This window comes from Calliphora vicina, chromosome 2 (assembly GCF_958450345.1).
Source record: "Calliphora vicina chromosome 2, idCalVici1.1, whole genome shotgun sequence".
NCBI classification, from domain to species: domain Eukaryota; kingdom Metazoa; phylum Arthropoda; class Insecta; order Diptera; family Calliphoridae; genus Calliphora; species Calliphora vicina.
This window is the reverse complement of record NC_088781.1, coordinates 25,039,403-25,054,815: the sequence shown is the minus strand read 5'-3', so window position 1 is coordinate 25,054,815 and position 15,413 is coordinate 25,039,403. Positions and strand designations below refer to the sequence as shown.

At 26.1% G+C, this 15,413-nt stretch overlaps 1 protein-coding gene across 2 annotated transcripts in view; it reads left to right on the top strand.

Moving 5' to 3' along the window:
- Positions 1–15,413, top strand: part of LOC135951775 (uncharacterized) — an 88,397-nt gene that overhangs the window by 59,511 nt on the left and 13,473 nt on the right. The window contains exons 1-2 of one of the 2 annotated variants that reach the window (XM_065501493.1): positions 941–1,210; positions 8,018–8,296. In XM_065501493.1, coding sequence (XP_065357565.1) covers positions 8,176–8,296 — 121 coding nt within the window. In that variant the 5' untranslated portion in view covers positions 941–1,210; positions 8,018–8,175. Of the gene's footprint in view, positions 1–940; positions 1,211–8,017; positions 8,297–15,413 lie in introns of those variants that run through there. The other variant, XM_065501494.1, reaches the window with a different exon arrangement.

Sequence of the window (15,413 nt, the reverse complement as noted above, 5' to 3'; positions counted from 1 at the left end):
TAACTAGTTTAGTGGCGGCTGGCTTATCTCTTCTTACATTTTTGTTTTTTTTTGTTTTTAATATTTAACCAAGGTTGCCAATTTAGCCATTTTCCGGCTAGATCTAGCGATTTTATTTTCATTTAGCCATAAAAAAATGGCTAGATTTTATCTAGCCGGAAGATCTAGCCATTTTATTTTGTCTTAGCCTTTTTTATTTTATACTTTTCTTGAACATTTTTGGAATTTTTTAAAAATAAAACAGTATTTTTTATCAAATGACAAAGATTTGATGAGAATATTATTGGTTTTTTGAAAACAGGCTTCGAAATTGTTTCCAAAGCAAACACATCAGGCATATTCAAAAATCAATTTTGCATTTCCTCAATGGATCCCATTTTGAATGTAAGTGCCCAGAAATTTGTTTAATTTATCAAAAAGGAATAAAAAATTATTGATATTACAATATTTATCCCCATTTTCTCAATCTCTGATTATTTTTTATCGTGACGACATCCTGACAGTTCTCATACAAAAATTCTATTAATTGAGAAAATGGGGGTTAATCTGCTAAATCCCATTAACACGAAGTCGGCAAAAATTATTTTTGAAAACTGTCAGTAATACATAACCAGACTTCGTGGTAATTGAGGCAAGAAATGTAATATTTATGAATTTGTATTCAGTTATTTTTGGGTTTTAGCCATTTCTAGCCATTTTTAATTCAAAATCTAGCCATTTTCAGAGCTAAAGAGTTGGCAACCTTGTATTTAACACCAAAACAAATTTATTTATTACTCTCTCTCTCTAGCTCGCTCTGAGGTTCTCTTTTAAAACGATCATTTTGTTTGTTTGTTTTTGTGTTGTCTCTGTTTTGGTTTGTTTTTGTGTTTTTTTTCTTTCGATTTTCATAATTTTACTGTTTGAAAATAAAAATTTTCAAAATTCAGATTCATCTGAACCGTTCGCCTGTTAAGTCGTGTTCGTGGTTTACCGTTACGTTGCTGCATTCGTTCGTTTTACTTTTCAAATATAGTGCCGTTACTTATTTTTTTTCTTTTGTATCCCTCAACTTCTTGTGGGATTGTGTGTGTAACTGTTGAATTAACGAAGTTAAACAAAAGGAAACGTTTAATTCTTTTTTTTTAAAACTGAGATTTATTTTGTGTTTGTCGCAGAGAATTAAGAAAATTGTCGAACAAAGCGTGGTTTCAATTAAAATTCATAAAAAGTACGTTGACTGCATTTTTAATTTACACTTGTTTAATGCATTTTATGTTCTTGGTTCTTTGACTTGAAATTTTCTCAAGATTTTTTATTGTGTGTGTGTTTTTTTTTAATTAAATTAAATTTTCTTTAGTGTTGAAAGAATTTTAGAGAACTTTTTTTTAGAAATTTATTTTAAGTGCTCAAAAATTTAGATTGTATAAAAATAAAAGTTTATTTAAATAAAAAAAATAAGTGTTTATTTAAAGTTTTTTTTTAATGATTTTTTTAGATTTAAAGTAATATTAGTGATTTAGTTTATAATTCTAAATTAAAAATTTGTTTACTTAATTTTTTAAAGATTTTATAGTTTCAAAAGTTAAATATCATATGACAGAATAATTTAATGACATCCCTGTCTGGCTATCTAATACATAAATTTAATGCTAATTTTGTCCTGTTGATAAAACTGTGTGAAATTTGGAAGGACAATGATTGAATAAAATCAGAAAAAAATCTTAAAAAACTGCTATTGCTTTAAAGAACCAAGATTGATTTTATATTAAAACACATCTCAGGATAGTGCAAGCGCTTTTAAAGAATCATAATTAGTCAGAAACAATTTATTAAAGAACCACGAATGATTTCAAAACGAGAAATAAACTATATATTAAAAGAACTAAATAGTGGTTCAATTAGGAACTATTTTTTAAAACAACCCACGATAGATTTTCACTCACAAACTATTTATTAAATATTTGATAATTTCAATCTGAAGAGATCCACAATTGATATTAAATCAGGAACTATTTATTAAAAGAAATATGATTAATCTTTAGTCCAGAACTATTTAAATAGAACCACTATTAAATTTCAATCCAGAACTATTTAAAAAAGAACCAATTTTGATTTAAAAACAGGAACAATTTATTAAAAGAACCTCGATTGATTTTGAAACAGGATTAAACGATTCATTTTCAAACAGGAACTAGTTCCTAAATTAATCGCAATCATTTAGGAAATATTTGTTGAAAGAGCCATGTTTGATTTTGAAACAGGAATTATTTACTGAAAAAACCACAATAGATTTTCAATCTGGAACTATTTAGTACAATAAATGAACCACAACTGATGAAAAATCTGGAACTATTTATTAAAAGAATTATGATTCATTTTCAATCTAGAACTATTTAATAAAAGAAACACTCTTCATTTGAAACAAAAACTATTCACTAAAATAATCAATATTGATTTTAAAATAGAAACTATTAAAAGAATCTCGATTTGTTTTCAAACTGGAACTAGTTTCTAAATTAATCACGATCGATTTTCAATTACGAAGAATTTATTAAAAAAATCAAAAAACAGGTCCTTTTTTAAAAAAGAAAAACAATCAGGAACTATTTATTAAAAGAAACACGATTGATTTTCAATCAGCAACTAAATATTACAGCAATTACGATAGGTTTTAAATAGTAAACTAGTTATTAAATAAACCAATATTGATTTATAATCTGGAACAATTTAGTAAAACATCCACGAATGATTTTGAACAGGAACTATTTATTAAAAGAATCACGATTAGTTTTCAACTGGAACTAGTTCTTAAAATAATCACGATAGATTACTTATTATAAAAACCAAGATTGATTTTCAAACAGGAACTATTTACTAAAACAACCACAATAGGTTTTCAATCAGGAACTGTTTACTAAAAGAACCACGATCGATTTTTAGATCAGGAATTATTTATTAAAGTAATCATGACTGATTTTGAATGAGGAACTACTAAAACAACCACGATTGATTTTTAATAAAAGAAACTCGATTGTTATACCCTACACCACCATAGTGAGGAGGGTATAACAAAAATATTAGTCTAACACCCACCTTAAAGTATACCGAGCGACTTAGAATCACTCTCTGAGTCGATTAAACGATGTCCGTCCGTCCGTCTGGTCGGCTGGCTGGCTGTCCATGTAAACCTTGTGCGCAGAGTACAGGTCGCAATTTTGAAGATATTTCGATAAAATTTGGTACATATTATTTTTTCGGCCCAAGGACCAAGCCTATTGAAACTGGCTGAAATCGGTCCATTATTTCACCTAGCCCCCATAAAAATGTCCTTCCGAAATTGGACTTTATCGGTCATAAATGTTTAATTTATAAATGTATCTCAACAAATTGCGCTCCAAATAAGTTTTATATATTCAAAATTCATGTCACCAAATTTTGTTACGATCGGTCCATAATTAGTCATAGCTCCCATATAGACCCGCTTCCGAAAATCACTTTAACGTGCATAAATCGCTTAAAAATGTTGGTATACTCACAAAATTGAACATAGTAAACTGTCATATAGACACAAATCACACGACCTAATTTCATGGTCATAGCCCCCATTCCGAAAATCACTCAAAAATATAAATTATTGAAATTTTAAAAGAAAAATGTTTTTGCTCTTTTACTTAGTGTAGGGTATTATATGGTCGGGCTTGACCGACCATACTTTCTTACTTGTTTTTTATCAGGAACGGTTTATTAAAATAGACACAATCAGGAACTATTAGTAAATCAGGAACTATTTATTAAGAGAACCACGATTAATTTCGAATCAAGATATTAAACGAATTACGATTGTTTTTAAATAGAAACCTGATTTAAAAAATCACGATTGATTTTGAAACAGCAACTATTTATTAAAAGAACTAAAACTGATAAAACTGAGAACCTCAATACGATGCCAGAAACTACTTACCAGCGATTGATTTTTAAATCAGGCAATTTATATTAAAAGAACCATGATTGATTTTGAAAATAAACTAAATTGATTTTTAATACTTTTTAAAAGAAACTCGGTTGATTTTCCGTCAGGAACTATTTATAAAAACAACTTCTACTCTATTCATTTTCTATCAGGAACTAGATATTAAAAGAAACTGGATTAATTTTCAACAAGGAATTATTTATTAAAAGAATCACGAATGATTTTCAATCTGAAATTATTTATTCAGCCCAATTATGAATAAAAATTCCCCGGGAGTTTTGTTCCCTTTTCCTATTTTTCCAATTCATATTCAATGGAAAAAACTCCCGGGTAACAAACTTCCGGGGAATTTTTTTATTCATAATTGGGCTGATTAAAAGAATCACGAATGATTTTTAATCTGGAATTATTTATTAATAGGGAACTAAGGAGTGAGATCGAAAAATTCTTAACACACGTTTTTCATTACATTTTTTAACCCAAGTATTATTTGAATTTTTTTTTGATCAAGTTACCTTTGAAAAACATGTCAGTTATTATGTGTAATGTCAATTATATTAATTTTTTTGTTAATCTGATTAAAATGAGTGACCAGAAAAAAGTGCGTACTGAAATTATTAAATATTTTCAACAAAACCCAACTTGGTCTTACAAAAAGTTGGCCAAGCATACAAAGGTCTGCCGTCAAACTGTTTCCAATGTTATTAAACAGTACCGGGAGAACTTGTCAGTTGATAGAAAACCTGGTTCAGGTAGAAGGAATGGTCCACATGATGTTTCTAAAGCCAAAAAAATAGAACGCATTTTCAAAAGAGCTCCCAACACATCCGGTAGGAAAGCAGCCCGGTTAGCTCAGTGCTCGGACTATTTGGTACGAAAAGTTAAAGCTAATGCAGGTTTAAAAACATACAAGGCTCAAAAAGTTCATGACAGGAACGCTACTAAAAATTTAGAGGCCAAAAACAGAGCACGGAAATTGAAGTCAAGTTTTATAAAAAAATATTCTTGCTGCATAATGGATGACGAAACGTATGTTCTGGCAGATTTTTCGCAACTTCCAGGTCAAAAATTTTATGTTGCTGATGCTCGAGGGAATGTTGAAGAAAAGTTTAGGACCCAAAAGCAGACAAAATTTCCCAGAAAGTTCTTGGTATGGCAAGCAATATGCAGTTGCGGCAAAAGAAGCCACTCATTTGTTACAACGGGCTCTATAAATACCGAAATTTACATCAAGGAATGTTTACAAAAAAGGCTGCTTCCATTCATAAGACTTCATAATGTGTCCACTTATTTTTGGCCTGACTTGGCATCCTGTCACTATGGCAAACAAGCCCTTGAGTGGTACAAGAACAATAATGTGGTATTTGTACCAAGAGAGGCAAATCCTCCAAACTGCCCGGAGCTAAGGCCAGTGGAGAGATATTGGGCTCTTGTTAAAAGAGAATTGAAGAGTACAAAAAAGGTGTCCAAAAGTGTGGTAGATTTTAAACGGAGATGGACTACATGTTCGAGCAAAGTGACAGAAAGCACTATAAAAACGTTAATGGAAGGGTTTCCGAAAAAGGTTCAAAATTTCATCACTAGTGATTAAAACTATAAAAATAATTTTTTTTGTAAATTGTAATAATAATTTCAATCAAATAAAAAAAAAATTAAAGCTGTAAGTTTAGTGGTTTCTTTTTTATAAACATATATGTATGTTAAGAATTTTTCGATCTCACTCCTTAGTTATTTAAAGAATCATGATTGATTATCAATCAGGAATATTTTACGAAAAGAACCAGGATTGATTTTTAATCAGGAACTAGTTATTTAAAGAATCAAGATTGGTTTCTAAAAAGAACAACGATTGATTTTCGATCAGGAATATTTTACTAATCACGATTCAGGTTTCAAATAGGGAAATAGTTATTAAAAGGACCACGATTGATTTTCAATCAGGAACTAGTTATTTAAAGAATCACAATAAGTTTCTAATAGTGTACTAGTTATTAAAAGAATCAGGATTGATTTTAAATCAGAAACTATTGAGTGTATGACTTAACAATTCGGGATTTACAATAGATGGCATATCTTTTGAACGCGTTTTTTGTTTTTAATAACTTTTATATCATTTTGAAGGGTACTTATCTGTCATTTATTCTCACTTAGTTATTGAACATTATAGTGTAAAAAACAAAGTTTTTTTTTGCTTTGAAAATGTAGAATTTTGTATCAACAAAGCGTCATATTCGGGAAGTTTAGCTTTACTTCTTTAATTTGAAAAAAGTGCCACTGAAGCACACCGATTGCTCACCCAAGCTTATGGTGAATGTGATCCATCGGTTTCAACGTGCGATAGATGGTTTGTGCGGTTCAGAAGTGGTGATTTTGACACGGAAGACATAGATCGTCCAGGTTAGCCAAAAAAGTTTGAAGATCAAGAATTGGTGGCATTACTCAATGAAGATTGTTCTCAAACTCAACAAGAGCTTGAAAAATTATTGGGAGCTACTCAATCAGCAATTTCAAAACATTTGCAAACAGCAGGATTCATCCAAAAGCATGAAAATTGGGTATCATACGAATTGATGCCGAGAGAGTTGGAAAGGCGATTTTTCATGTCCGAAATGCTGCTTAAACCCTATAAAAGAAAATAATTTTTGCACCGAATCATGCGATGAAAAATGGATCCATTACGATACCCGAAGCGAGAGATGATATGTGAAGCCCGACCAACCAGCCGAATCAACACCAAAGCCAAAAATCCATGGCGCTAAGGTAATGCTCTCTACTATGAGCTGCTGAAATCTGGCCAGATCATCGCAGGCAACCAGAACCGAATGTAACTGATACGTTAAAAGCGAGAATTGGCCGAAAAACGCCCAAAATATGCGGCCAGACATGAAACCGTAATATACCATCATGACAAGGCTCGACCACATGTTGCAATAACTGTTAAAAACTATTTAGATAGAAGTGGTGGGGATGTTTTACTTCACCCGCTTTGTAGTCCAAACCTTGACCCGTCCGACTAATATTTGTTTCGATTGATTCATAACAGTCTCTCTGGGATACGTTTCTGTTCAGAACAGAGTATCCGAAATTGGCTTGATTCGTTCTTCACCTCAAAAGTTGATCAGTTCTTTTGGCTCGGAATCCATATGTTGCCAGAAAGATAGGAAAAGGACATATAGTTTGAATAAATTTATATGGTACAAATATTTTAAAATAAAAGCTAAAAATATATGAAAAAATCTAGCATTTTTAAGTCATACACCAATATTAGGGGCCTCGACTGATTTTCAATTCAAAACTATTTATTAAAAGAATCACTATTGAATTTCAATCATTAACTGTTAATTAAAAGAATCACAATTGGTTTTCAATTTCGGAAATACTTATTTAAAAAACAACGATTGTTTTCCAATCAGTATTTTTAAAATAATCAGGAATATGATATATAACATCATTTCATTATTCTTTTACCTATTTATTGTTTTGCTCTTTCTAGAACTAGACTAGCAAAGATAAATTATTCAATATTTAAATGTTTTTTTATTTTTAATTTTAGGGTTGATATCCCACCACATATTTACAAATATAATATATTTTTATTTTTATTTATTGTTATTATGTACAACGAAATTATATATATTTTTCTTTGTTACTTTTTGCATTGTTTTTTTTTTTTTTAAATAAAAATAAATATTTTTATTTGATTTAATACATTGTTATTCTACTTTTAAAAGAAAACGAAAAATCTATTTTATTTCTTGGGCAAATACCAAGTTTATTTGAATTTATAATAGACTAGAGGCAATAATTTTCTCAACGAATTAAAGATAAGACATTAAGTTAATAGTAAAATATTAAGGCTAGTCACAGTGTATATATAAATACTAATAGAAAATTTATTATTCTTCAGCAAAATTCACATAATTTCTAATAATCTTTATTTTAATAAATTATTCATTTAACTTTGTTGGAAATTTTTTACTTAAACTGTGAATACCTCTTTTATTGTTGAAAGGTAAATAATATTAAATCTATTTGTTTTCGCTCTTTTTTTCATCTTCATTTCAGAACTACTCGTAATGTAAACAATTCGATTTGTTAAAGCAGCAGCAACAACAGCATCAAAACATCTATTGCCTTAAAGTATCCTACAAATTTATAAAAAAGACTCTTTTTTTTTGCCAAAATTACGCATAAAAAAAGTAAATAATTAAACAATTTTTATAATGGCTGCCACCACTAGAAAATCAACAAGATCATCATCATCTTCTTCAACAATTAATGCCACCAAAATGTTATTGTATTACACCGTGATAATCGCCTGCATTACAAGTCAATTCTTATCAGGTAACAATTTACACACATTTTACTATAAATATGTATTTATTCATTTATTATTTATTGTTTATTATAAATTATTGAAAATGTTTATTTGTAAAAAAATCGTATATAAAGGAATATTACTTGGCCTTCAGTTTTTTTTTTATTTACATAAACATAATCGTGAATTAAAGTTCAATTACAATGAAGGGCGTGGAAATATAGGCGAATTGGAAATTCAATGATTAATTTCATTCTAGCTCAAAACTAAATTTAATATTTTGTTGTATGAAAGTAAAAGTTAAAATATTTATTTTAAATTTTTTAGAGTTTATATAGCTTAATTATTTTTCTATAAAGATTTTTTTTTTTAAATTCACACTGAAAATATAGCATAAATATGTATTTTTTTTAAAAAAACATTTGGTTCAACTTTTAAAAATGTTGAAAAATTTGAATTTAAGTTTGAAATTTGAATTTAATTTCGAATTTTTTTTTTTAAACTTTTCAAAAATTTTAGTTTAATTTTGAAAATCTTAATTCGAATTTCCAAATTTTTTATTTAATTTCTTAAAAATTTAGCTTATTAAATTCAAATTGTCGAAGGTAAATTAGATATTTGAATTGAATTTCGAAATTTTCAATGTTGTTTAAAAAAATTCTATTACTTTTAACATTTTTCAACAAATGAATTGAATTTGCAAATTTGAATTACATATTGTTACGAAATTGTACTTGAATTCAAATATAACGATTTTAAGGGCTGATTTAAAAGTAGCATAATGCTTTCAAATAACAGTGCTGTAATAGCAAACTGTAACATATCTGTGGGCATTATTAAATAAAAGCTTTCAGTTGACCATTGATCGTAAGTTTGCAACGCTGTTTGAATTCGAATATTCAGTTAAAGAACATTGTAGAAAGTACACCACAGATGGCGTATGTATTAGTAAGATCTAGAATATTCGAACTTTGACAGTTAAAGAGCAATCTAGAGTGCAGATGGCAGTGTTATAAATAGTGGCAGAGGTTGCAGTCGTTAGTGAGTTTATCAGAGACGCTTCGAATAAACATCAACTGAGTGCCTTAAAGTGTGTTGTGTTTTATAAGCAAAAAACCGTGACTACCCTGATTTTTCCTTCATTGATAATCATTATATTATAATTTTTAAGGTAAATGATGTTCGAAAAATTTATAAATTCACTAAAATATCAATCTTCTAGTCCTAAGGATTTCACCAATTCCAAATACTTAAGCTCCACAAATCTTGCCCCTTTCAAAAAATTTTACTTTTTTTTATATATTTCATTTTATTTCGCAAATTTATTACTACTTTAGTTTCGTTATATCCAATTTAATGATAAAATTTTGAATTTTATTTATAAAATCATAATTCAATTTCCAAAATTCAAATATAATTTCGAAAATTCAAATTCAATAACTGATTTTATTTATTTAGTGTTGTGAATTTAAAATTCTGAAAATTAATTTAAGAAAATTCCATTTAAATTTCCAAAACTTAAATTTTTTTTCGAAAATTCAAAGTTATTTTCCGTAATTTAAATTTTGTAATAATTATTTATAGCCTCATTTTGTAACTTCAAACGAATTTTCATTTGCGTTTCCGTTTGGAACGAAAAAATTAAAGTTTGGTATTTTATAAAACAAAACGATATTTGCGTTTCAAGTCAATTATTTGATGTGGTACCAAGTTTGAAAACATTGTTTTTATGTCATATTTCTGCCAAATAAATTAAATTATTTTTATTTATTTTCAAACAAATAAAATTTATTAAAACAAATTTGAAATGTTTGATTGTTTTTTACAATTATTTGGAAAATACATTTCTTTGTTATATTTTTTATGTATGAAAAGAAAAAACCCCTTCTCAAATATGAAAATTCAAAAATGACAAATTTTTTCGACAAAAAACTTTTCGTTACGTCTTACAAAATTAAGGCATTCATTTCAAAACTCAGATTAATTTTCAGCTTAAACTTTAATTTTGAAAATTCAATTTCAAAAATTCAAATATAATTTTGAAAATTCAAATTCGAAAACTGATTTTATTTATTTAAGGCCTTATTCATAATCAATTTTAAAATTTATTACAGGTTTATAAAACAAATTTTGTATGGAAATTCTGTCTTATAAACCTTTTATATATTTAAAAATTGATTATGAATAAGGGGGTTAGTGTTTGAATTCAAAATTTTCATAATTAATTAAAAAAAATCCATTTAAATTTCAAAAACTTAAATTTTATTTCGAAAATTCAAATTTAATTTCGAATTTATTTCCGAAATTTAAATTTTGTAATTCCAACTATAAATTTTAAAATAAAATGAATATTTAATTTCGAAAACTCAGATTAATTTTGAAAATTCATATTATATTTGTAAATTCTAGTTATGTAATAAAAATTAAATATGATTTAATTAAATTCGAATTTTTGATAATTCAATATAATTTCCAAAATTTAAATCTAAATTCTAATTAAATTTTGAAAACTCGAATTTGAAATTATTTTCCAAAAAAGATGAAAAATATTTTAAATTTCAAAAATTTGTTTTTAATTATGAAGATTCGAAATTTAATTTTGAAAATAAAAAAAAATTTTAAAAAACTTCAAAATTAGAACTTAATAAGGAACATTTTAATTTAATTTTTAAAATACGAATATAATTTTTAAAAATGCAAATATAATTTGTAAATTCGAATTTAGTTTTGAAAATTATTTCTACTAAATTTCGATTTAAATGTAAAAAAATCAATTGTAATTAAAAATTGCTGTTTTATTTACAAAATTCGAAAATTGTTAATAAAATTTTATTTTTATAGTCGTAATAAAAATTTTCAATAGTGTTACTAATAATTATTTAATTAGTTTCCTATTTTTTTCGTCAAAATAACTATATATTTTTAGTTCGACACTTTTTTAGTATATTGAAAATTCGAAAATAAAACCAAATGTAGTCTTTCGGTTTTAAATAGAGATTTTCGTAAAGTCGATCTTATATTTGCAAAATTTTTAATATTTTTTTTTTACATGTTCTGAAGTTTTTAACATTTTCGACTATGGCAGTTTTTGGAATAAGAACCTTATTTATAGTAGATGTTTTCAATTATATTTGCTAGATTTTTTAAAATTCTTTAAATAATTATACATTGTATTTTGTGTTCGAATTTTATTATAATAATGATGGTAGGTTATACAAGTAGCGTAACTTATTATATCACACATCAATTTCAAATTATCTTGTTTTCAATTGACGTCTTTTGCTGGAGTTTGATCTAGACATAATACATTTAATTATGTAGATATAAATATTTAAAAATAGTACGTACACACACGCTGTTTGTCATAAAATTAAAACAATTAATTATATTTGTTTTGTTTTAAACTTTAAATATTTCATATTTTATTAGGTGTTTTCGTTTCTACTTAATTTGTTTATTTCAATTTCTAATTATATGTACTTAATGATTAACATTGTAGCCTTGTGTAAATAAATGTCAAAATTGTTATTTTACCATTTTCATTTAAATTAAGATTTATATATATTATTCCACCATTTTATTTATATATGTTTGTATATTTATCAGTGCATGCTTGTTCATGTACCTGTATGTATGCTATACTATATAGTTTCTAATAAAAATAACAAACCATACTTTATGGATTAGATTAGAATCGTGGACAAATAAAGTTTGTGGGAGACCTTTAAGAAATGTCGTATAAAAAAAAGATTTATAATGCCTTGGTTTTTATGGCTTGTATTAACGTTTTCTTTTTTTTTTGGTTTTAGTTGCCTTTTTTATATAAACTTATGATTTTAATCTTACAAGTGTCGTATTTATTTACTGGGTGCTTTTCTTTTATGACTTTTTTAAGTATGAAAAACTGTGATTTTATAAATTTTGAAAAAAATGATTTCCAAACGATTATATTTTTAGTTAAGCAAAGAAAATTTATAACCTTTTTATTATCTGAAATACAACAATGCTGTGTTGATACGATTGCGGGTTTCAAACTTTGATCGGCTGCTTTTGAAATTAAAACATTTATAAATAATTTTATATAGTTAAGAAAATTGCAAAATTCGTTATTTATTAGTATAATCCAACGAAATTGGAAATATTTAAAGTTCGAAAAGTTGTATTGATATTCGAACTTAATCATTTCATTAAAATTTTTAAAAAATCAAGCTTAATTTGTTCTATGTATTATGAATTCATTAACAAATTTGGAATTTGGAGAGTTTCGAATATTATTTCGAAAATTCGAACATCATTTCGATTATTTTTTTACATTGCCAAAAATACTTATATTTTCGAAAATTGGAAAACTTCATGTAGATTATTTTATAAAGCAACAAAGTAAGCATTATTTAAAAAAAAATTGAAACCTAATAATTTCGTTCAGAATTAATCATATTTTTTTTTATTATAGGTTGCCCATTAAAAATTTTACCTTTCGCAAAATTTTGGATAATTCGAACTTAATTTCGAAATTATCCAAATTTCAGTATTATAGACAAATTGTTAAAAATTGTTAAATTTTTTGTTTATAATCCAACAAAAATTTTAGTTTTTCATTGTTCGAAAAACGGTACGTTTTTATTTAATTCGAAATTTTTTGAAAATTCGAACTTAATTTCGAAAATTCAAAATTTTCCAAATTTCTAATTCTCGAAAATTGCAAAATTCTATGTTTATAATGGAACAAACATTTTCTTTTTTCAATGTTCAAAAAATTTTAATTTCTTAGAAAATTTTCAACATTTTGTTCATTAAAATTTTTTTCTTTCGAGAAATTTCAAAACTTTCTTAAAAATTTAATGTTTTGAGACGTATTCGAAAATTCGAACTTAATTTAGAAAATTCGAAATATTCAAAATTTGCAACCAAAATTTTAATTTTGCATTATTTGAAATATTTTATAACGTTATTATTCATAATCGAACTTAATAATATGAATAGATTTTAAAACTTCTCATCACAATATCTTTTTATTAGATTTTAAAATTTTCAATCATATTTTTGTTATTATTTGATTCCTCGTTAAAAATTTTATGTTTTGAGATATTTTCGAAAATTCGAACTAATTTCGAAAATTGGAAATTTATTCGAAATTTTCCATATTTTGAATACTATAATATACAAATTGTTAAATTCTGTTAATAATGCAACAAACATTGCTGTTGAATTTCTAAAAATTGTTTTAGCATCAGATTTTTAAGATTTCAACAATATTTTCGTCTTTTATGTTGCCCGTACAAAATTTAACATTTCCAGACATTTTCGACAATTCGAATTTAATTTCGAAATTTTCTTAAATGTTCGAAAATTTCTATTTAGTTTTTATGAAAATTCGAACTTTTTAATTGCATTTAGATTTTCAAAAATTCAATAACATTTTGTTATTGTTAGGTTGTCCATAAAAAATGTTACGTTTGGAGACATTTTCAAGAATTCGAACTTTAATTCGACAATTTTATTACTAAATTTGATTACTTTAATGCTCATATTTCAAGTTAATAAATAGTCTCAACAGATTTGAAAACTGTTAATCCTATTTTGTTGTTATTAACAAAAATATCGGTTTGAGATATTTCGAAAATTCGAATTTAATTTTGAATTTTTCTTAATATCCTAAAATTAAAAAAGTTGTTGAATTTCGAAAATTTTAAAATTTTTTAACATTGATTTAGGTATATTATTTTATAAGGCAACAAAATTAGCAATTTTTCAATGTTCGAAAAATTATTTTTTTTACTAATCAAATTCGAATTTAATAATCTCAACAGATTTTAAATATTTGTATCATATTTAGTTATTATTAGGTTGCCCATAAAAAATTTACGTATGGAGACATTTTCGAAAATTCGAACTTAATTTCGAATTTTTCGAAAATTCAAAATTTTATTCAAATTGTCCTCAAAATAACTATAATAAGTTTATATTGAAGAAATTTGTCGAAAATACCAACTTTTATACAAAATTCCTTTAATTTTTCTTTAATAGCATATAACCAAACTAACAACAATTTAAAATTTTCAGTTAAAAGTACATATGTATTCGATAAATATACAATTTCCAGAATTATATTGTTTATCAAATGCTCTAATTATTTTAATTTTTTTTTGAAATACAAAAAGTTTTTCGTTTAATTAGCTAACAGAAATTATTTTAATACTTTTCAAAATCTGCTTTTATATTGAATTATTTAAAAATAAAACTATTATATTTCCCTCTTATTCCAAATTTAATTAGCATTTCCAAACAGTATGTATTTCCCTATAGTTCGAATAAACAAATGAATGTGTCATAAATTAAAACACTTATTGTTATAAATTCTAAACAGAATTCCAAAACCGCTAATGACATTGTTGGCCCGTACTAAATTACATTAAAAACAAGTAAGAGTGCTATATTCGGCTATGCCGAATCTTATATACCCTTCACCTTTGTTGTGGATGCATTATTATTTTTATAATTAGTATATATGTATGTACATTGCCCACTTTCAGCGTACAGCATCCTGAATTTATCAAGAACATAAAAAACTACAACGCCAAACGAAACAAAACACCAAAAGAAAAAACAAAAACAAAATACGCAAGCCAATGAAACCAACACACATCCAAACATACGTTTAATTGTATAAAAAACAACAACGCCAAAAGAAACAAAACACAAAAGAAAAACAAAATACGCAAGGCATGCACATCCAAACATACGATTTGTTGCTGTTTTGTCAAAAAAACCAACACACAACCAAACAAACGTTTAGTTGTATAAAAAACAACAACAACGCCAAAAGAAACAAAACACAAAAAAAAACAAAATACGCAAAGCATGCACATCCAAAAACATACGATTTGTTGATTTTTTGTCAAAAAAACCAACACACAACCAAACAAACGTTTAGTTGTATAAAAAACAACAACAACGCCAAAAGAAACAAAAAACAAAAAAAAACCAAATACACAAAGCTTGCACACCCAAGCATACGTTTTGTTGTTTTTTTTGTCAAAGCATGCAATACATTGTGTTTTTTGATGAAATTTTCAGAGGTTGTCTCGGATTTTTGCTCATATCTCCGTTATTTATGGACGGATTTTGCTGATTTTAAATAGC